We start from the raw sequence: 25,403 nt of genomic DNA, 5'->3' as shown, positions 1-25,403 counted from the left end.
GACTTGCAAACAAGTATATATGTTATGTTTGCAGAGCTTTTAAAACTATCAAAAGCATTCCTGTTATACATCATCTAGGAGATGGTTCAGTTCAGGCTAAAAAATGTCGATTAAAATGTGAGACAAAACAAAAACCTTCCTGAAGGTAGTCAACAATTTTATTTATGTTCTCAGTTTTGGAAAACTTATTAGAAAATGAAAACTGAAAGCTTTTTGAAAATTATTACCTATAGGCCAGAATGGGGAAATAATGGAAGAGGACATTCCTTTTTTGTAAACAACATATTTTTTTCATATAAAATTTATTGTTTTTACAATGTTTAATATTAATTGAATTAAAAGCACTCTTACAAGTGGAAGTAAGTAAGTATCATCATTTTTGCTAGTAAGAAATGAATTTTTAACCATTATGATCATTTCCTACGTGGGCAAATACAGTACACCTACCCAGCACAAAATTCAGATTTTTCATAGATTCATGCCAATGCATTGCTTTATCATCCATCACAATATAACATGGTACAGGGAGCAGCAGGCTTGTGGTAGTCGATTTGTTTTGCATGGTTGTGGGCCTATTTCAGCTATGTTTGTGTTGTGAATCACTTAGATGTTACAGTACTATCAGACACAAAACAATGTTGAGGTTGCAGGTCATATTACGGAGGGATATATTAGGTAGCTCTGCATAGAACCAAAAGCATTTTTATTATGTGACCGTGCACTTCATAAATTGAAATGAGAAATTAATTATACACACAGGATATATATGATGGAATCCTCTATCTGTCCTTTTACCTGTCATTTGTTTTGTGTAGACTAACAAGAATATAGCATCTGTTAGAAGCATACCATATATGCAGACCCAGATCTGCCATTACATGATGTGCCAGCATATCTGGGTCTATGCAGTTTGTTAGATGTATCAGTAAAACAAACATGATACAGCCTAATCTGAAAGTGCATTACCCCCATATATACTCGCTTATAAGTAGAATTATACTGCAAACAACAATGATCCTGATCTGCCATAGCATAATGCGCCTGTAGATCAAGGTCTGTGTTATTTTTATTTTTCTAATTAATCCTAACAAACTGAATAAACCCAGATCTGCAGGTGCATAATGTACTGGCAGATCTGGATTTTTGCAGTTGGACCTGTCTTGTAACAAACTGTGTATAGTATACAACAGCAGATGGTGGTCTGTGTTTTTTGTAGCTGGGCTCTGACTTGATAGGTATACAAGGTAGTTGTTAGGGCATGGTGAACCTGAGAAATAAGTATGATGGTATATTATGCATTGATCATGCTGGATTAGAACTTGAGAATTTCATTAGATCGTCCACTCATTATGGAGCCAACACAGTGCCATTTTTCAAGCAGAACAAGCCCAGATTGGGATTTTTAATGTCTTTGTTATTGCTTGGTTAATAAATAAAAAAATTATCATGGAAATTCAGCATATACTGGGGATTAAAACAAAATCTTGACATTTTTTTAAAAGGAGTCTTGCCTTGTCTCTTACAAATCTGAAGAACTTTTTTTTTCAAGCTTGAACAGGTAGCCAATTTGTAAAATTTTAACATTTAAAATTGATTTTGGATCCTTTTTGCAGTCTCCACCTTGGACATAAAAGGTATGATAAGCAAGACAATGCAAAATCTTAATAAGAAGACCAACGTTGAGAGTTCTGATTAAACCAGAGGCAGGCTGCTGTCAAGATTCCAATGAAACATTAAAAAATTCTTTATTATATGGCAACTTTACTATAATGATGTATACTCTGGCTCCCATAGATAGCATTATAATGAGGGAATACTGTTATACAACGTTACATTTCTCAGACTAGACATTAGTTTATAGCCCTAATTGGCTTTTCAGTGATTTGATGAGGAAATGCCAATAAGGTTGACTACCTTGTCAGAACAATCTATTCTTGTCAGCCTATAGCTAAACTGTACATGTATTTGTGTGTGCATGTTCGATACTAACACTTAAACATAAGCTGACCCAGATTTAACAGATAGGTTTAAAACTTTCTGTCCGACAGTTTCCTACCTAGCCTCAAAAGAGCTCTTGGGTAAACCGTGTTCACTATTGAATCTTTGCAAGATTTTTTTTGAGATGGTATTAATAACAGACATTTTGTTACAATTACATGGTTTAATTTGAAACTGAATACAAAATGGTATAATTGTATGAAAATGGTTCTCAGTAAACGAATAAGACTAGATAGAATCGTTCACTTAGTCTATGGAAGGATGGTAACTACTTTGGGATATGTACTGTCCACCTGAATCAAAACATCTTTTTTTTTTTCTCCATTGGTTCACAAATATATAATGAATTTTTTTATATTTAATTTTTTTTTTAAATGTTACATTACAGAGGTCAGTATAATTTTGGCCCTTGATCTCTGGTGCAGGATTTGACTTCTTTTGTATCTGATAATTTCCCATTTTTATAGAACCCCACAATAATAATAACAGTTTATGTAGGTTTGCTCATCCGTTTGACAAAGTTAGGTTCTATCAAGAATTTTCATCTTCCACCTGACAGTTTGAAGAACAAGCATTTAATATTTGCTTTTAAAGGCTGGTTATTTCGGTGATAAACATGTAAATGAAAGCAAGATGGATAATAATTTTTTATAGATTTGTTCTGTAAACTACTAAAAACAGTACAGTACATTTTTTGAGAAAAAGCCATTCATTTTCCATATTTTTGGCATCTCATTCGTTCAGTCTCAGAGTGCAAATGCCAAGTAGGTTTACTCATGTGAGAATTAGAATGGAACAACTGCATGAAGTATTTCAGAGAAATGATGAATTTTTCGTTTTGACAGTATTTACAAACAAGTTTACATCACTTTTTTAAATAGTTGATGCTAAATCTTTCACAAGTGAGCTGTAAAAACAAAATGAATGAACGGTGCATTGAAATGAAAGTGATTAATAAACCATATCTTTTCAAGTGTAACGTATTAAACAAAATTAATGATATTCATCAATATCTGTGAATTGCTATTTCCAATTACAGTATCATTATAGCTGTCAGAGATGGGGCTGAAACTATGATTTTGATAATTGCTAAATTCACTAAGCATGCATTTTATTAACGTAGGCAATGAGCAAAGCTTAAAAGCTTACATATTGTTTTAGGCAAAGTCTTGAACTGTATTTTTGTTGAAAATTAGAAATTTACTTATTTTGCAACTGGCAGTGAGATCTTGACAATGTGTGAAATAAGACCCATTGGAATTTAGCCTAAAATGACACATGAAAGAATCAAACTCGTGTTTCAGCCCTTTGTTGTTCATTTTATTTAGTGTATACAAAACATGCTGTGTGCTTGCTGTCTGTGTTTCAGAAGATTTACTCATCTCCCAAATGTTCCTCCTAACAGAAAAACATAAATTTAGATTTGAATGTCAAGGAACGATAGAAAAATGAAGAAATCATTAAGGATTATTGTTTTGGTTTTGAATTAGATCAGTTTGTTATAAAAGAAATATGTAAACTGGGATTTCTATCTCATTCGGAAGGCTATCATTTTGGGCACACCTGGCTTTGTACTTATGGTATGGCCCTGCATCCACTGTGCATCATCCATTCTGGAGGACATATTTATGATCCAGTTTTGATCAAACTTGGAATATAGGTTTATGTCTTAAACATCATGGATGAATTCAATAATGGTCAAGATCATGCATATTAATGAGGTGATCTTGCATCTTATTGGATGAACTTGTTTCCTGTCTTGACACTTTGTATAATACAATTTTTCATACTTGGTAAATGGGCTTTTATCTTCACATTTTGGAAAAATAGGATTATTAGGGAGATTCCATGCATATTAATGAGGTGATCTTGCATCAGATTGGATGAGCTGGACAATAGCTGAGTGACTCGTTTTCTGATCAAATTTTGATCAGACTTGTTTAATAGTCTTGTGACATCAAGACGCTGGATTCGTTTGATTATGAGCAATTTCTTAGCTCATTTAGGAGTCAGGATTGTACTGATTTGCCAAGTGTTGCAACTGGGTAACAATTAATATTAATGAGGTAATCTTGTATCAGATTTGAGGAGCTGTCTAGCCAGTCTAACCTTCTACCAGAATTTGATCAGACTTGTTTTGTTGTGAATGGGTTTGATCATGGGCAAGATCTAAGCTCTTTTTTTATCAGTCTTTTGCTTGATTTTCTGAGCTTGTTACCACTCAGAAGATCAAACTTTGATTGGATTTTGCACAGACCTGATAAATAAGCTTGCATCATGAGGTGTTGGACAGGTTCTGTAATAAATGTGATTTGTACATGTTAATAAGAAGATCTTGCATGAGATTGGCCTTATACTAGATACTCTATTTCTCATCTGATTCTGATAAAGGTGGTTAAATAAGTTTCTATCATGAAAATCTGGATATGCAGGATCAATGCTTAATTTTGATTCCCTTGGAGGGGGGGTCATACTTAAAATAGGTGCAGTTGATACAAGATAAAGTTTGGGAGATTACATAGGTTTGTGTTTTTACGATACTGCATTAGCCTCTTTGGTTAACTTGTGGGTTATGTAAGTAGAGATATCAGGCCAAAGTAGGCCTATTGTTTCTTTGACAGTGCCACACTGTAAAGGTCTGTGTTTTGGACCTTTTCAAAGCAAGATATTTCAGTTCTTCCATTGTTGTAGTGATTGTGTGTATATATGTTTATGCTTTTGGTTTGGGTACCTCTTTGCTGTCATTGCACCTCGTGTTTACACTGCCATTTCTCATGCTTATAGCAGTGCATAATCTCAACGACAATTTATCCAGACATGAATGATTTAAGGCTTATGGAAAAGTGATGTCATTACAGTATTGTCAGAGTTTCTTATGACCCACATGACATATCAGTTACACCAACAGCTTGAGAGGAAAACAAGCTGAAGAAGATCTCAAGGCAAAGAAAGATGATCCATGCAAGGCTGTCTTAAATCCACCCCATTATTGAGTGAGAGATTAACCATAAAGAGTCCTGTGTTTGTGCATATATTTCAGTATGGTTTCCATCTTTTCTGCTTTGACTTTCTCTTTATTTTCCCCCTCCAGCTTGTCATCAATTATAAAATCAGCTTTCTGTTTTCACATTTTTCTTCACTTTTTTAAATTTCATTTTAACAATTCTTAATTCATTCTGGGGATTGCTGAATTTAATTAATATGCTAGTGAAGAATTTAGTACATGAAGTGATAAGGAAAGGAACTGAATTTACCTAAAAACTAAGTTTTTTTATTGCTTTTCAAAATAATTTTATGTGGTGATTATGTTGCATGTACTAAAAATTCAAAATCTGATGGTAAATGGTGCTTGTTTACAGTATATCACCATCGTTCGACTGTCTTGATATCTTCATCAATGGTATAGTCAAACTTGTCTTAATGATCTCCTCTGTTAAGCAAACACCGCCATAAACAGCCGCATTTTTAGAGCCCTTAAAGCAAATTTAAGTCTACATAAAGATTTTTTAATTGCCACGTGTCTCAAGAGGCATTGTTTTATACTTCAAGCCCACTGCCTATATCAGGTGTGACTGTACAGTTAAAACAAATGAAAAGGGTTGTAGCGGTACAAATGGCTGACATCATATGAAACACATATAGGCCCCAGTGATGAAAATGTTTCCAGATTTCATGAATATTCTCTGGAAGGTTCCATGGTCTTTTAAATTCAGAATAGGCAAATATTCGATGAGTTGTGAAGGTTGATAGGCAAATATTCGATGAGTTGTGATGGTTGATAGGCAAATATTCGATGAGTTGTGAAGGTTGATAGGCAAATATTCGATGAGTTGTGAAGGTTGATAGGCAAATATTCGATGAGTTGTGATGGTTGATAGGCAGATATTCGATGAGTTGTGAAGGTTGATAGGCATATATTCGATGAGTTGTGAAGGTTGATAGGCATATTAAGATTGTCCCTAATCTTATAGCTCCACTTCGAAGAGTGCCAAATTTTCATTTGAATATTATAAATTACATTTAGAGCGATATATCTTTATTTTGTATGCTGTAAATGCAGTGAAATCTGCCATTGTGGACACGTTTATATAAAGGACACTTATTTTACACAGAACATTTATGGGACCCTTTCTCATTACTATGATCTTTGTAAAACCTTATATAACTGACACCTGCTTATTAAAGGCATCATTTATATGTCCTTTGTCCAGTATTTATAATCATTTGCAACATATACACAGAACAACAAATTTATACAAAAACTTCCTTATTGAGAACACTATTTATACCGCCTTTTTCTTATACTTGTGATTATTTGAAACCACTTTATATGAAGTATGCCTGCTTATCAAGGATGGCATTTATAAGCCCTTATTCATCTATTTGCAACAAATTAAAAAACCTCTATATAAAAATCATAAAGGACAGCATTTATGGGCCTTTGATCATTTTAAGTTATAAAGTTCACTTTATTACAAAGATAACATTTATTGTTCCCTTTCTCTTGTATTTATGGTCATTTTAAACCTCTTCATAAAGGTTTCCTGCTTATAAAGAACATTATTTATAGGTCTTTTCTCATGATATTTTTAAACTATATAAAGGTTGCCAGCATACAAAGGGCATCAATTATATTTCCCTTCTCATATTTATAATCAATGTAAAATTATATAACGGTCACCTGCTTATAAAAGATGGCATTTTTTAAAATGTATTTATGATGATGTTAAATTTAATATCGTGGCGAATCTGCTTCATAAAGTGTCATTTTTAGGTCCTTCTGTATCTATGATCATTTTAAACCTCTTTATGATATAAAGGACACCTGTCTATAAAGGTCATTTTTGTCTCGTGTATGTCCTTTATCAAAGATTTTACTCTGAAGTTTTTGCTAGAGGAAGATAAAAATGCTTGTGTGTATGACCCTTCAAAGTTATTAAAAAAAACGAAGACCTTATGAAAAGAGGACCAAGTAATGCTGTTCTGTAGAAGATAGAATTAAAGACCAATGGTTATGAATTATGCACACATTTACAGTTAGATTTTGTGGGGAATATAGCTTAGGGGAAGGTTAAACATGGCCAGCTTCATGTTTAGCTACAAAAGTGTATGAAACAAGCAATAAAAGTTGCCCTTTTGAAAGTCTTAATAATGTGAAAACTCACCATGCCATTCCTTGTTCTTCATAATTGAAGAGAATGTTTCTCCATGCAGATCCCAACTACATCAGATGTTAAGTTCATTAGATAATAGGACAAAGAACTTTTGGCTGTGTTTTAATGAGAGAGAGTTTTCCTTTAAAGTTGTGCTAAAAGACTTTAAAAAATTTGAAAAATTCCAAGTTTCAGTTATCTAAGTTAAAACAAAAAATTAATTGGGCAGAAGTGTAGGATATTCATTTTCCTGTTGATTTTTCTTATTTAGTTTTGCAGTTTAATCCTTAATATAAATTTAAAGAATATGCATTAAAGCAAAATTGTAGAGTGTCTTGTTTGTCATTCTAGAGAGCATTGGTTTATCATGGCAGTAGACCATGTTTTATTCACCTCTCTCAATGGTATCAATATTTTATGCAGTTTCAAGAATGACCCACCAGTCAAGAAATATAAATACATCAAATGACCACTGGTAACTTGTGCATCTCTGTATTAATTTCCAACTTGTGGATGAAGGTCGAAAAAGTCCTTTGTCAGTGAAGGTCTAATGGCTCTCGGGTAAATGAAGGTCAGAAAGGCTGATGGGTAGGTGAAGGTCAGATAGGCTCACAGGTGGATGAAAGGCTTACAGGTGGATGAAGGTCAAAAAGGTTAACGTGTAGATGAAGGTCAACAGTTTAACTGTTTAGATATAGGTTGTACATATTTTCTGTACAACCTAAGGTTTAGATTTTTACTTATTCTTAATCGTCAAGCAGGCAGCAGTTTTCTTTCATCATAGTTTACAAAACTGAAACGTTTTTTAAACACAACACTCGGCATCATTCCAACAGCCAAAGAGACATTTACATTTGTCATCAGTGAAACAAAAGTATGTTCACTAACTTAATAAGTCTGGTGCTAAACATCAAAAAATTCACTTCAGACTTGCAGTTGTGTAGTTTATGACCTCTCTGAATGTTCTGGTCTAAAGATAAACCAGCTCTGCTCTTTGCATGCTGTAAGACAAGTTTGCATAAGTTTGTCTCATTTAGAATTGTTTGTGGTACCTCTCTTAAAGTCTGCCATGTGATTGCATGTTTATCTCCAACTTTGCAATGTCTAAATAGTTTTGGATATTAGCACATCAATATCCCATGAGCTAATTGTTTGTGTACAACCTTATTGAAATGGATTGCATCTTTTAGCCCTGTTGATGTTTTCTGTCGCCCTTCCTGTCAGGTTAAAAGCCTATGATATGTGCAAGAGGATCAGCTTGTATTTCTTTGCATGGAATGAAATTTTTACTCGCATTTAAATTCTTTAGCATCAGGTTATGCTTGAAATACATACGCATAATTATACATCTGAATCCAAATCACTGAGATTTATCCCAGCAAGCAAAATAGAACTGAGAGTTGACGGCATAAATCTTAGTCCAAGGAGCCAAATAAATACGTGGTCAAATCACTTGCTCCCAGTTATAATCTGAATGCACAAGAGACCTTGGCAGTTGCAGATGAGTTCAGTGGAAATTTTATGGTTGCTACAGAGGCTTATTATTTGGTGAGGTTTAGAAGAGCAGCTGCCAGAGAAGATGCCAGAGTGGTAGAAACTTGGGATAAATCCAGGCAGATCAAGAACAGATATTAGTCCCATAACAATGTAACAAATTACAACAGGAACTAATAATTAATTGAAAGTGATGTAGTCTTTACTGAATCCACTGTTAAGGATATGGCAAGTGATAGATCAGTTAATAAAACTTTCTTTGGAAAAGTTGGTCAACCATTAGTATAATATTAGCATGCATAGTAAAAAGATGAGGTTGATGATGATGCTTAATTTGTAAAGACAGCTGAAAAATATAGGTTCATGAATTTATTACAAGAAAAGAAACTATTTCAATTTGCAAAAGACAGATTCATGTGCTTTCAAGGTTTTTTGCCAGCAACACCTAATAAGGCAAAATCATTCTAAAGCAGCTAAAAATGAAAGGCGCAATTAAGAATTATTCAAAAAGCCTAGAAGAGCTTGTTGGGTAAAAGAGGCTGGTCAGATTGCATCACAAAAACAATAGCAAAGAGACTTACTAGAAGGAGACACAAACAACAGTTTATATGTAGTTGGTATCTTCATCGGAGATGGCAGAAAGCATAGAACAGTTCCTTGTTAGTAGAACTGAAGACATTACAGGTAACATATTGCCAGAAAATATAAGGGAAAATAGAAATTTATGCCCAAGGAGAATGGACCTATGATGCAGTTTGTGGGTGGGGGTGAGGCAAGAAGAATGAATCTAGATATGAAGTTGGGGGTTTTTTTGGTATAAGTTATTTGTAAGCAGAGTGCATGAATTATAATGGATGTATAACATGTCCATGATGAACCTTAACATTTTTGTTTTGTATCATGTACAAGTGATGGCAACTGGTGATTAATTACAAGATGGCTGATTTTATTCCTGCATATTAACATCTGGTTCAGCCGTCTTTTACTTCATCTTCTTAACATCTGGTACAACCCAGTTTTTTCTTCATCTGGTACACTTCCCTTTTTTTCTTCATCTTCTCTTTAACATCTCATGCAACCCTCATTTTGTTTATCTTCTCTACACTGGATTTTAACTCTTACCTCAGATATTGATGTGGGGTCATTTGAGTTGGGTGAATTTGCATGGTTTGCCAGAAATTTAAAAATAATGTGTGTCACTCCTAAAAGTTTGAAAAAGTTACATGAGTGATGTGTGATGCTTAGTGGTATTGTATCTAGGAACAGAGGAAGATATAGAGAACAGTGAGATACAGGGAACAGTGAGATATAGAGAACAGTGAGATACAGGGAACAGAGGGAGATATAGAGAACAGTGAGATATAGAGAACAGTGAGATACAGGGAACAGAGCTTGAATTTGACATTTTAGCTTAGACAGCAAGCACTAATGCAGGTTTTGCTCCAGCATTCTACATTATCAATTAAAGTTTGCAGTGGTTTTGTTGAATGTGACTAGTGTGCTGTGTTATTTCAAAAGCTGAAGACCTGTGATATGTTAGGAAAGTTGAAGAAAACTATTAGAAAAAACAAACTAGATAAATACATATGTTCCAGATATGGCAAATACATCCGTGAATTAAGGGAAATAAGAATTCAGATGTCCAAGATGAAAAATAAATGGTAGAAAATTATACTCATTCTGGTAGCAAATCTCATGATCAATTCTCACAATCAAACAATATTTTTTTAATTAAAAAAAATAACTAAAAAATAATTGCATTACTTTCAGTGCAGTTCTTGCATTACTGAATGCATACATAGAGTATAGAACCATACTTTAATAACTGATTATCATTGTTTTTAATTTAGATTTGATTTTTCTTTCTTTTCATTGATATTTGCTTTTCATTTGCTATTAAAACTGCAAGTTGGATCAAAGATTTTTTTTTAGGCCAGATTCATTTATTTAGAAGCATATTATTAGCTCTACTTGTTGAATGCAAAGAAGTCTTGTACATTGACCAGGTAGAAGAAGTTCTTGATGATGGAACAGTGGTACTTAGGAGCCTTGTGGAAAGTCATGAGAGTCATAAAAGCAGGTCTCGATCAGGATCAGTTGAAATCGAACAAACCTGACGGAACTATCCATTCATGAGTATCAATAGCAAACTTTTCAAGATACTCATTGTAGCACCTGTAATAGAGGCCACCATTTTCATTTGGCTTATCTAGACCTTGATCCAGTCTGCCAAGTTTCGTGGCTTTCCTCCACAGTGTTAACACATTAACCCCTAGCGACGACTTTACGGGGCAGGAGGTAGTAGCCTACTGTCGAGCTCTGTAGCATCATGGTCATGCATGATACGCTAAAGTGGGTGGTATTATAGAAAGGTAGACAGGTGTAGCTCTACAATGATACCAAATAATCTGGAATATCTATTTGCACTACAAAATACAGATTTAAAAAACTCCTTTTTTGGACCCGACTTTTTTCTACCCAAAATGTGCCCGTGGTCGGAATCCGATTTTATGTCCAGATTTTTAGACTTTTTGGTCTCAGATCTAAGGCAAACCGGTATGAACTGCAAACAGACAGATGAGCCTTTGCAAAAAGTAGGATAAGATGGGCATTTGGAATAAAGAGTGATCTCAATACAAAAATAATGGCTCCATTTAGCCAAAAAAATTTTTAAAATCCAACTTTTACCCTTCTGTTCTTGCGCAAGTCAAATAGCAATGAAAAACTATGTTTCTAACACGACTTAGGCAGTATGTTATTGAAAGATCACTGGAGATTTGGTGTTTTCGGATCTATTCAGAAATAGCTTTCAAAATGTGTTTCCTACTCAATTTTCAGGCAAAAATGTCAAAAACCTCCAGGGGTTAATGTGTTAAGAAGTAGTGATAACAAAGATGTGCAAACAGATGGGCATTGCTACTCATGAATGGATAGTTCTGTCAGCAGATTTTTTTTGTTGGTATGATATCTTGTTGGTTTTGAATGAAGACAGTGCCAATCTCGATCCAACAAGGCTACTGTGGCAGTTATCATATTGACATGGAGTTTTCATGCAAAGTCTTATATTGTGTAGTTAGCCCTGAATAAAAATCGTTCCAATCTGACTTCATATATGGTAATCCTAACTTAAATATCTTGTTAGTGCTATATAATGACATGGGATTTTAATTAAAAGTCTTATTGATAATGCCACAGATACACCCACTCTCCAGTGTCTTCTTATTTGACCTCCAACATGGTAACCATAGTGGCCATTAAAATAATCATTACCATTACTCCACTTGAATGGAATCTGGCATTAACGTGGGGTTTTACTTAACTTTTTGCAATATATGATTGGTTTTAAGTGAATATATTGCAGGTCTGACCACAAATATGCTATTGTATGTGACTTTGAAAACCAGGCTTGCTTTACTTGGGGGGGCTTTGTGAATAGGTCACTGCTTGGATTTTATATTGAGTTAGAACACAGTGGCTTTTATACATACAGATGAATTATGATAAGACTTTGTATTGTTTTGAAATACACCAGTTGACATTGATATCAAGTTCAAAGGTCTTGTCAAGGGTTTCTATCTGCCCAGGGACCAGGCCTTTGAGGATCATAAAAACAAGCAAGTATCAGTTAATGGAATCTTTTTTATCAGACCCAGTTGATGGATATATTTGAAGAAAAAAATTTGAATGAAGCTAGTTGATGGGGTCTAGTTGCAAAAGAATTATGAATTGAATCAAACCTGAAATGTGAGAACATCTTGACTCCATCGAGAATTAATTGATTAATCTTTTTACTGCACTAATCTTGTGAACATATTAACTGAAATAAAAATTCAAACATTTTTGTGACCAAATTTGGTTTGTCGGAGTACCACAAGATTGCTAGAAATGGTTCAGTTCTCAGCAATACAAGGATGAAACTAAACTTGCCATAGATTCCCCAAAATCCCTTTGGGCCAGTATAAAATCATCCCCACAGAGACTTGTATGGTTTAATGCTGTTGCATATTATAATAAAAGCCATTCTTGGTTATATTATACAAAAAACATTCCTGGTCTTGTGATACAGAAACCATTCCTGATCATATGATACAGAAACCATTCCTGGTTTTATTATGATGCAAAAACCATTCCTGGTCTTATGATACAAAAACCATTCCTGGTCTTGTTATGATGCAAAAACCATTCTTGGTCATATGATAAAAAAACCATTCCTGGTCATATGATACAAAAACCATTCCTGGTCTTATTATTATGCAAAAGCCATTCCTGGTCATATGATACAAAAACCATTCCTGGTCTTGTTATGATGCAAAAACCATTCTTGGTCATATGATACAAAAACCATTCCTGGTCTTATTATGATGCAAAAGCCATTCCTGGTCATATGATACAAAAACCATTCCTGGTCTTGTTATGATGCAAAAACCATTCCTGATCTTATGATACAAAAACCATTCCTGGTCTTGTTATGATGCAAAGGCCATTCCTGGTCATATGATACAAAAATGATTCCTGGTCTTATTATGATGCAAAAGCCATTCCTGGTAATATTGATACAAAAACATTCCTGCCTTGTTTTGATGCAAAAACCATTCCTGGTCATATGATACAAAAACCATTCCTGGTCTTGTTATGATACAAAAACTATTCCTGGTCTTATTACGATGCAAAAACCATTCCTTGACTTAGGATACAATAGTCAGTCCTAGTCTTATTATCATCCAAATGCCCCTCCTTGTATTATGATAATAAAATCCTTCCTAGTCTTATGATACAAAAGCCATTCATAGTCTTAATGATACAGAAGTCATACCTAGTTTTGTTATACAAAAGCCATTCCTAGAGATATGATACAAAATCAGTCCTAGTCTTATAATGCAAAAGCCATTCCGAATCCTAGTATGATACAAAAGCCATTCCTAGTCTTAATATGATACAAAAGCCATTTCTAGTCTTGATATGATACAAAATCCATTCGTAGTTTTATGATGCAAAAGCTATTCCTAGTTTTATTATACAGAAGTAATTCCTAGTCTTATAATGCAAAAGCCATTCCCAATCTTATTGTGATACAAAAGCCATTCCTAGTCTTATGATACAAAAATCATTCCTAGTTTTATTATACAGAAGTAATTCCTAGTCTTATAATGCAAAAGCCATTCCCAATCTTATTGTGATACAAAAGCCAATCCTAGTCTTATGATACAAAAGCCATTCCCAATCTTATTGTGATACAAAAGCCATTCCTAATCTTATGATACAAAAATCATTCCTAGATTTATTATACAGAAGTAATTCCTAGTCTTCATATGATACAAAAGCCATTCCTAGTCTTTGATACAAAAAATATCCCTCGTCTTATCATACAGTAGTCATTCCTAGTCTTCATATGATACAAAAGCCATTCCTAGTCTTTGTTATCCTATGGCTCACATGTATGAAAGTGGAGAGCTTGTGCCACTTAGCAAGCATCCAATTTTTGTTTTAGTTCCGTTTTATGGCTTGAATATCCAGATATCTTCTGCATCAGTTCCTCCACCCCAGCCACACAGGGGACACAATTGTTTCTCTTTTTATTATTGTTTCTGGATGTTTTTGTTTTTTTAACTACAGGCTTGACGTTTTTCTGAGTAAATGATTGGTAAGTTTTTCTGTATAAAATATTGGTAAATGTTGTTAGAATACTGGGCAGTGTGCCCTACTTGTCACAATGACACTGTTTAGTTTTAATTTATGGATCACTATCTTGAATATATATACTTATATTTTTTTAGGAAACTTAATATGCTGTTTTTAATTATTGGTACAGTTTTCACATTAAAAATTATTTTTTTAAAGCTTATAAATGATTGCTGGTGAAAATACAATTTTCATCTTCTTAGGACATGGAATTTACACACAAAATGTTGAATGAAAAGCTCTCTGTTAAAACAGAAAGATTATATATAATTTAATTGATTGATGTTGTATGACTATATTAGAGGGTACAAAGAATTGGAGACAAAATACAAAATACTTACGTTCTAAAAAAACAGTATAAGCTACATTGTAATGTAAAAAAGGTCCCATTGTCCTAACTTTTGTATTAATTTTGTCCTTTTATGCATCTGGTTCACTTGGCTTCAGTTGGGGAAAAATTATAGAAATTAAATACTGGTAGCTTCTTAAAGAACATCAGCAATGAAGTTATTCTAAATGGAATTTTTTAAAATTAATAATAAAATCTGTTCACTATATTAATATGCAATATTTAATATTTTGCCAATTGCATTTTTGATCATGCAGCTGACAGCTCATTTGAAGGCTTTTTTGTGTATATAGCATGTACTCGGTATTTTAAAAAATGACTAATATTTTATAAAGTTTAAAGAAATTCAGAAATAATTGCTTAAGCCATTTTTAGACGGTACATATCTAGTCTAAGTTTGGGTTCAGTAGCTTTAAAGTTATTTTAAGATGGTTCATAACCATTAAAACAAAAAGTGATCTATTCCATTCTTAAGCATATGTTGGGATTTTTGGTAATTATATGGAGAAATGGAATGAATTGTTTGGTTTGCAAGACTAGATGTGATATAAACTATTAAAAATCTGGTTAAACAGCCAAGGAATTTGTGAAGTGTATAGTAATATTACTCCATGATACTCCAGAGACGAGTTTACTCAATACTGTGAAGTATTGGTTCATGTTGATATATATCATTGTTGTTGGTGCTGTTGTTGTTTTAATAGTATATGCATTAACAAGTGTTACTCAGAGCAGGTTCAACTTGGGTAGGGGTGGGGGTGTTAACATACCTGTAAACACTAGAACATGTAAGGATTGAGATTCAAACTGTGTAGGTTCCACCTTTTAAGAAGAACCTGCTTGCAGAATACCCATATACAGTAGTCATGATTCACATTATAACAATGCTAAATTTATTGTTTGGTTCATCTGAAAAATATGTATCTATCAACATTTTTGATTTTGTGTCAAGCATTAATTTAAGATTCTAATATATTTTACTAGGTTACAGTTGGACTTGTTTTGTCAAAAAAAAAAAATCTCCTTTGAAGAAGATGATAGTAAACAGAAACTTGTATTAGAATTGTAGTTCAAATTGAAGCACTTGAAACAAGAACCATGTAATTTGTGCATGGACAGATAATACTCAGCATAATGCTTTTTCATAACTTTTCATTGTTTTGGTTGTGTGCTTAAGGCTTTTGTATTTGCCTCATTATGTGCTTTAAGGTGTCTCATTTGTAAAATCTGAGCTTCAGGCTTAAATGTATCTTTCCTGGGCATACATTTCTAAAAGTTTGTAATGATACAATTATTTTTCTACTTATCATTGGTAAAAAGAGGCCAGTCTTTGTCAAAGGCAACAGGTGCACCTGAGTGGTAGACATACTTTGAAGACATTCTTATACCATGTCTTTCCATTGTGCTGACCATTGTCTTCACTCAAATTGACATGAATATTCTTTAGGCACACAGTCCATTCCATCTTACATCAGATAGTATTGGACAAAATTTCGTATATCAGTAACATGGATGTGAGTTATCAGTTGGCCAATGGTCCCATTTGCTTTGCAGTGTTTGATTCAGCCATTGGTGATGATACGATGTACTACGAAGAAGTCCTGGACAATGGAACTGTGATCAGACACAGCCGGATCCGACATGTGCCTGAAAAATTTGTCACTTTTGGAACCAATGAGAATTTGGAGTTTGTGGAAGTAGAAGGACCTGTGAGGGAAGAAGTTGATTTCGAAGAGAAAGAGGAGATACTTGAAGATGGAACCATTCACAAGACCCAAAAAGTACGCCATCACTCGCTAAGGCATATAAGAACAAGCTGGAAATCTACAGAAGGGGAGGAGGATCTTTGTGAAGATAAAGATGTAGAGGTGCCAGGGACCTCCAAAGAGGAGATCTTAGAAATCTTTGATGCACCTCCAAAGTCTGTTACGGAAGTTGAGGATGAAGAGACAGTGCTGCCAGATGGTACTAGAGTCAAAAGACAGGTCATTTATAACAGAATGGTCCATCATGTCAAAACACACCGGATGTCTTTTGATCAAGAGGGGAAGGTTCAGGATGAAGACTACGAGATTGAGGAAATTATCCCTGGAACGGAGACAGCCTTTGTACAAGGAGAGGATTCAAGTTCCTCATCCAGCAGTAGTAGTTTTACTGATGAGGAGGGTGAAGAAGATTTCCTTGAAGCAGAAATTGGCCAGGTAGAAGAAGTTCTTGATGATGGAACAGTGGTACTTAGGAGCCTTGTGGAAAGTCATGAGAGTCATAAAAGCAGGTCTCGATCAGGATCAGTTGAAATCGAACAAACCCGCAAGATTAGGGAAGAAAGAATATCGCCAAGTCCCAGTCCAAGGTCAGGGTCACCAGTTGATTTTGGAGATGCCGCTTCTGAAGAATTTGCAGCACATATTGTCAAAAAGACAATACGACAAGCACATATTCAAGCCAAGGAAACGCAACATGATGATACTGTTGAAACAGATATAGATGTTTTTACTGATCGGTATCTCCCTCAAAGTGAAGCTGTTTGTGAAGCAGATGATGGAATGGCTGCCTTGCCAGATCAGGAACCAGGTAAATGAGTGGCCCTTTAGTCCAGTAATATGGGATAAAGCTAACTTTTCTTACCACATTTTCACAGACATTTCCCTTTTAGGATAAACTTTTCATATTTGTTTTCTTTTACTGACTGCCAGCGTTTTCCAGCACATATGTTTACCATCCATTTTTTCCCTTTATTGCTGCATGCTTTATTATTTTGGGGTTTTCTTGTTTACAGTTGAGCATCAAATATCTAATGTTCTTAACATTTTATCATCAGAATTATATTGCTGTAGTAACAGCTCAAAATCTTGTTCTCAGCTCATTCAAAATGAAAAAACAAAGATTTTTTTCTCACAAGTACGCAATGCATGCCTCTGTTTTTTGTAAAAATGTAATTGCTTTTGCAGAATTTAAATTTAGAAAACTTTACGTGGAAAGTATTGAAGAAAATTATCATAGAGTAAATAATTTTCCTTTTTCCTACATACAGCAGTGAGTAGAAAACAAGGAAGAAAAAAGAATTGTTGTGAAGCAGATTTTAAGTTATTAATTGATGCTGCTACTTCTTTATTTAGTAACATATCAACATTCAGTGAGAGAAACAAGATCCTTGAATCCTGTGTACCCTGCAATGTTCTCTTACCTGTAAATGCTTCCTTAGTCAGTGTTGTAAAAATGCACTTTTCTCATAAAGATTTTACAATAGCTTTTTTTGTAACAGCTTTTTGCTTGAAATAGATAATAATTGGCATACATATCTATATGATTCAGATAAATTTCCCAACACCTGTCCATTGGAAACCTGGTCTCCTTTGCTGCCAGGTCAAATATTTTAGTCACAATAAGGTATTTTTGTATTAATTATACTTCCATATAGTGGTGACATACCTAAATAGGACACATTTTTTGGCCACATCAGTGTCCAGTTTAGGGAAGCTTAGTGTGTTTATGTTCAGATGGGAATATTCCATATGCTTGGACCTTGTATGTCATTGAGTATTCCATATGCTCAGACCTTGTATGTCACTGAGTATTCCATATGCTCAGACCTTGTATGTCAGTGAGTATTCCATATCAGACCTTGTATGCCAGTGACTATTCCATATGGTGAAGCTATGTATGTCAGTGAGTATGCAGTGTACATGGGTGTTTATCAAAGTACATCATGGTTACCTTGCAAAACATGAAAGTTTAATAGTGATTTTTTAATTAAATTTTCAAGTGACTGAATTGACTTAGTAATTTTTTAGGCATGGAGTTTATTTTTAACAAGTTACTTAATTTGAAAATGGATTTTTTAAATTGAAAGAACAAGAAGCAAAGAAAATCAAGAATGAAAAATGAAGAGAAAAAAACATGAAGAAAGAAACAAAACTTCATATAATTATCATTCAAACAATGCTTCACAGTACTTCACTTTCTTGGTCCACTTACATATTCTATTGAAGAATTGGGGTATAGTGTCACCCATCTTATATCTTTTATGGAAGGGTTCATAGGTTTCTAGTCACCTGTTTAAATGAAATAAAAAATTTCAGTTTTTACAAATTAGGTCTATATTTGATGTACTATCGCCGAAGGGTTTCCCAGGTGGTCAAGTGGTCTAAGGCATCTGCCTTCACAAGTCACTCACACATCTCACCTAATTGTCAGCGTGGGTTCAAATCTTGGCTCAGTCAACATGTGTATTTGAGAAAGCTTGCCAGTAGCTTCCTGTTTGTTGACAGTTCTTCCCAGGTTCTTCCTCTACCAAATATACTGGCTCCCATGTATTGGCTATCACATGGTGAAAAATGGCATTAAACCCCACAGCAGCAACTCCAACTATTGCAAAAAAATATTGCGATTTATCAATGCATCAGCAATATTGAACTAACTGTTATCACTTCAATTCCATTTAGGGGAGCCATGAAAGTGTACCTTGCTATAGGTGAGTCTGCCCTATATTGCAGTATATTACAAAAATTTAACCAATATAATAAAATCTGTTACCATACAAGCATTATATCAGGGACAAAATTGTACTGGGTTGCTTTGTAATGGGATCTATGACCATACAAGTGTTAGATCAGGGACCATGTTATACTGAGATGCTTTGTAATGGTATTCATGACCATACAAGTGTTATATCAAGGACCTTGTTATACTGGGGTGCTTTGTAATGGAATCCATGACCATACAAGTGTTATATCAAGGACGATGTTATAGTGAGGTGCATTGTATTGGGATCCATGACCATACAAGTGTTATATCAGGGACTCGGTTATTCTGGGATTCTTTAAAGTGAGGTCCATGACCATGCAAATGTTATCTCAGGGATTGTGTTATACTGGGATGCTTTATAGTGAGTTCCATGACCATACAAGTGGTATGTCAGGGACTGTGTTATACTGGGGTACTTTATAGTGACATGCATAACCAGACAAGTGTTATTTCAGGGACCATGTTTTACTGAGGTACTTTATAATGAGGGATCACTGTATTTTTTAGTTTAATTGCCCTTCCAACAAGGTACAATTCAACCAACCTTCTTTATTTACCTGTTTATTTCTTAATCATTGATGGATATTTAACCCATGATTCTTTGCTCTGAAGGAGATGGCATAGCAATCATGGTCTCAAACTCCTTTAAGCATGAAACCATAGTATCTTAGGTAGATTTATTGCTTTTGTGCTGTCCACGCATCATACTTATAGCAAATTCATTTACATACAATAACCCAATTTCTCCATTATCTACAGTTAACAACCTATTAATTTCAGGGTGAAAAGCTCTGAAGTCAAAGTCACTAAATTAAAGAAGAAAAGTGGTTTCTGCACAATAACTTGATTTCTTCATTATCAATGGTTACCAACTTTGTGAATGGCTTGCACACTAAGTAAAGAAGAACCCTGTAAATTTTGGGTTAAAAAAGGTCAAGGTCACAGTAATTGAAGAAGAAAAATGGTTTCCACACAGTAAATTTGCATTTGCCATTATATATTTTTACCAGCCATTTGGATGGCTTGCAATTGGGGTATGAAGAATTCTGTTGATTTCATGATCAAAAAGGTCCAATGTCAAAGTTAAAGCTGAAAGAAAAATGAATAAAAATGGTTTCCACTCAAGTAACTTTACTTCTGTATCACAGACCTAGATGAAACTTTGTGGATGGCTTGCATTTGTGAAAGAAAAGTCTATTGATTTTTGGGGTCAAAAGATCAAGGTCACTGATTCTGCAATTCGTTCATTGCATTCATTCTGCATACAGACCTGATCCAAACTTTGTGGATTACTTACACTTGGTGTATTTAAGGTGAAAGGCCAAGATTAATATGACTGAAAGAAATAAAGTTGTTTCATATATAAATGTTTCAGTATCTCACCATAGCTTTCAAAAGGAAATTTATTATTTTCTTAAATTGCATTAGAGTATGTCAAGATTATTCATTTATCAATACTGACTTTATCAGTAAGTCCATCTAGATTAATAATGTCATCTACCAAATGAAAAACAAAGAAATCTTTGGACAAATTTTTCAGATAGATTTCACATATGTTTCATCTTGTGCTTTTTTTTTCAAGCCGAATATCATGCAAAATTTGCAGGAAACATTGTTGCTAGACTTTTATGCCATGTTGCATTAAAGCAAACTGGGATATTCAAGAAAGCTTGGATTTTGCATGACACTCGCTCATGAATATCCTGTGCCAGGCCTCATGTGGAAGAGTGATTGCAAGTGTTTATCTTTACCAATCACTGCCATCTCAACCCTGTCCATGTGGGTTCAAGTCTTGGGTTTGGTCCCGTGGGTATATGAGAAAGTTTGCCAGTAGTTTCCCCACGGGTTGATGGTGTTTCCTGTGGTTTTCCTGTATTCTTCCTCTGCTTGTTATAATGGCCTATCGTGTGCTGAAAAATGGCATTAAGCCCACAGCAAGAACAACAACAACAAAAAAACAACCTGTGCCAAACTAAAAGGCATATATCCAGATATGGTGGCACACATGCATCAGCAGGTCTGGATATATGGTATTCTATTATAGCCTTCTCTCTCAGGGAAATGGTATCCTGCAGTGTTTGGTGTGGTATGGTGTCTGAGCCAAAAGGTTGGGCACTATACTCCACTAGTCATTGTTGTGGGAGGGCAGTTCTCAAGGGAGAAGGCAAAAATAGAGTATGTGCCTCACATGTTGTGTGACATCATATAATATTAGCACATAAATGCGCCTGCTAGAACAAATATGATTCCTATTGTCAGATGTGTACTGCCCTTTAGTCTGCCAATCAGAATTAAAAAATACCCCATTTAGAACATACCCCAAGGTGACATAAGAGTTACATACGTTTGCAATAGGTCAGAGGTTATTAGGAAAAACTAATTACTCTTATTGAGATGTGCATTCAGGTGTACCGAAAATTGTTAAAACACAAATTGTGCAAGAATTTTGGTCCCATTTTGTAAAGAAAAACTTTCATAAACATGTATAATCCTGCTTACTTTATCATTTATTCACAACAATCTCTTCTTAACATCAATCTTTTTTTTAACAATTCTTCATTGGGCGTCATAGTTTTCCAGTTATAAGATCCTGTTTAATTTTTTCTCTACATTGTGTACCACTTACTATATGTACTCACTTATAAGTCAAATAAAACTAAAATAAAACAAAGATCCTGACTTGTACAAAGCATAATGCACCTGCAGATCAGGGTCTGTGTTGTTTATTCTACTGATTGCTCCTAACAAATGGTACAGACCAAGATCTGCTGGCACATTATGTAATGGCAGAGCTGGGTCTCTGCAGTTTGCAGGCGGAGTTTTATAAGTGAGTATATATGGCATATTATGAACCATGTTTAGTTAAAGTCTCCTCTTTTGTGTAACTTCATTTTGGAGTATATTTGGTCTTTGTACAGAATGGAAGGAAATAGGTGTAGCAGCCCTTAACAAAAGAGTTGTAAAGAAGGTCACCTATGTTGATGGACAACCTGTATCGGAGTTTATCTCAGGTAGATCTAATGGTTGTTCTTAGTTTTGAAACTAGAGGCTAGTGGTATATGGTTGATATTGCCAGCTTGAAGTCTTCTTTTTTATCTTCCTGTGTTGAAGTCTGTAAATTATTTTGCAAGATGATACCCAGAAAAAGAATTGTAGAATACAACCAGTGTAGTCAAATTTAATAGATAGTTTTTTGACACCACCATAGCTAGACGCCAATATTACTAATAATAATACCTTTTCAGTAGAATAGAAATGCACACTATTAATTTGAATGCCAATTTATATGTAACACTAGACTTGTCAAAGAAAAAAAATGATCATAATCAGTGCAGTAAATTGTACAATAAATTATACAATAAATCGTACAATAAATCATCAGTATTAAAGAGCTCCACTTTTAAAGGTTTTTCATAAATTTTAAAATTCATTATTTAAATTCACTATTTTTTATGTGAATACATTAGAACTAAAAAGAAACGGAAGTTGTTTTAGAGTCTTTCTAAAGCCTTGCAAATATATGAATTTATATGCTTTTGAAGAAGGAGAGAGGATAATAAACAACAGCTTGTTTAATATTACATGTAAGTGACTCATACTTTTCAGTTTAATATCAGTAAAATAATTCTGTTTGGAGAATATCTGATCTTATTACATCTGTTCAGTTCTTTCAACTTGACAGTATAAAATGATGTTTAGGATCTTACAGATCAACTGTGTATGAAAATTACACTTGATCTTAAACTGAAAGTATATAGCGTAAAGGAGTTTGCATCTGCTTTGGGCCTGGAATCAGATAGAAATACTGTAGCATGATAAGTTTTATAGGGTATTATATTTGTGTGTTGCTGGTAGACTTGATGCAATGATATTTATTATAGGGTATTGGCCTGGTGCTGGTAGACTTGATGTAACAATATTTATTATATTGTATTGGTCTGGTGCTGGTAGACTTGATGTAACAATATTTATTATAGGGTATTGGCCTGGTACTGATAGACTTGATGTAACAATATTTATTATAGGGTATTATATTGGCCTGGTGCTGGTAGAATTGATTTAATATTTCTTATAGGGTATTATATTGGCCTGGTGCCGGTAGATTTGATATAGCAGTATTTCTTATAGGGTATTATATTGGCCTGGTGCGGTAGATATGATATAACAATATTTCTTATAGGGTATTATATTGGCCTGGTGCCGGTCGACTTGATATAACAATATTTCTTATAGGGTATTATATTGGCCTGGTGCGGTAGATTTGATATAACAATATTTCTTATAGGGTATTATATTGGCCTGGTGCCAGTAGATTTGATATAACAATATTTCTTATAGGGTATTATATTGGCCTGGTGCCTGTAGATATGATATAACAATATTTCTTATTGGGTATTATATTGGCCTGGTGTGGTAGATATGATATAACAATATTTCTTATTGGGTATTATATTGGCCTGGTGCGGTAGATATGATATAACAATATTTCTTATTGGGTATTATATTGGCCTGGTGCGGTAGATATGATATAACAATATTTCTTATTGGGTATTATATTGGCCTGGTGCGGTAGATATGATATAACAATATTTCTTATAGGGTATTATATTGGCCTGGTGCGGTAGATATGATATAACAATATTTCTTATTGGGTATTATATTGGCCTGGTGCGGTAGATATGATATAACAATATTTCTTATTGGGTATTGGTATTTGCTCCTGATCAATGTCTTTGTTTCATCTAAGTTTCTTGCACAGTTTTCCTGTAGTTCCGTTCCACATTGACTCACATTTATTATTTTCCATGCTACTTTACAGATGATTCCAGCAGGAATTGATTTTTGTAAAACCTGTTTTGCTTTTGGGTCAACTTCTTTCACATACATTCAGTAACAGGGATCGTCCTGGGCTTCGCCAATGTCGCAAATTGCGATTTTTTTTTCCTTATTGGCGACAAAAATATCCCATCTGGCGATTTTTTTGGCGACATACTTTTTGGTTATTTAATTTGTACATACAATCATGGATTTGGACTGAATAAATTTAAAGCCAGAACGAAAGGAAGCCATAAACTTGACTAAGCAATGCATTGGAATCAATCTGTTACACAAATGATCCTTTGTTATTATTGACAACCCTATCTTTACAGTGCATTGTTACATCATAATCTGCAACCCTATCTTTACAGTGCATTGTTACATCATAATCTGCCTATGCTGACATCTGGGCTGAGTACTGTATGTTGCGACACAGTCAATCATGCTACCGCACTATACCTACAACTGACCGACTTCTGAAGACGCGAATAGAACAGATATAATTAATTGTATGGCTAATCATTCTGTTTTTTTTTTTTTTATACATATACCAATACAATAGTTTTGCTGAACCTTCATAGAAAACTGATAACCTTTGAAGTACCGACTACTGTGTATAAATACAAAGCAAATGGAAAAAATCTCAATCACAATTACATCTGTCGCCAGTGCAGCATTTTACTCATTGATCTTTTTCTTTTGTCATCAGTCCCGTGTTACGGCTGCAGAGACTTAAACTCCGCAACAAGAAATAGCAAAAAAAAAAAAAAAAAAACCAGTTTTGCATAATTAATAATAATTATTTATTTCTCAAAATACAGGAGTGAAAGAATCCCTAAATTGGGTGTGAATTTACGCTTTTATATACGGTCCAATATTGCCAGGTGTTGACTCGTGTAAGTTTCATTCGTGGGAATGGAGATCCTATTTTTCTTGTCGAGAAAATTTATACAACATTCAGTGATCATTCTTGGGATTTAGGAAGCAATTCGCTACAAGCTTTGTGAAGCTAGCCATAAGGGGGGGGGGGCTGCTGAGAGACTACTGGCGTCACCTGTCAGCACTGAGGACTGTGAACGTGGATTCAGTAAGATGAACCTCATAAAAACTGACATCAGAAATAAGCTCTGCATCTCATCTCTCGAGAATTTAATGAGAATCAGCATGTACAGATGTGAAAAATTAGACTTTGAAACTGCATTCAACAAGTGGGCAGCCCTAAAATCGCGACGGATCTTCATGTAACACTTTGTAACATTTTGTTAATGCTTGTTGTAATTAAAGTATTAACTAATCCATCTTTTGTAATTTTCATTGCCTGTTACATTAATAGACTAAATTAACACTTGGAAAAATGTACACTACTTTTTTTGGCGACACTTTTT

General features: G+C 34.3%; 1 protein-coding gene across 1 annotated transcript in view; it reads left to right on the top strand.

The window, feature by feature from the left end:
• The window catches only part of LOC149772644 (uncharacterized), a 225,156-nt gene that overhangs the window by 119,390 nt on the left and 80,363 nt on the right, over positions 1 to 25,403 (top strand). Inside the window, exons 26-27 of the mRNA XM_089947533.1 lie at positions 16,228 to 17,247; positions 22,119 to 22,211. Coding sequence (XP_089803659.1) covers positions 16,228 to 17,247; positions 22,119 to 22,211 — 1,113 coding nt within the window. The remainder of the gene's footprint in view (positions 1 to 16,227; positions 17,248 to 22,118; positions 22,212 to 25,403) is intronic.

The sequence above is a fragment of the Sinohyriopsis cumingii genome, unplaced genomic scaffold (genome assembly GCF_028554795.1).
Source record: "Sinohyriopsis cumingii isolate HCF-2022 unplaced genomic scaffold, ASM2855479v2 utg001324l, whole genome shotgun sequence".
In the NCBI taxonomy this organism is placed as follows: Eukaryota; Metazoa; Mollusca; class Bivalvia; order Unionida; family Unionidae; genus Sinohyriopsis; species Sinohyriopsis cumingii.
The sequence above is the reverse complement of the archived record's forward strand: the minus strand, read 5'-3'. Positions and strand labels throughout refer to the sequence as shown.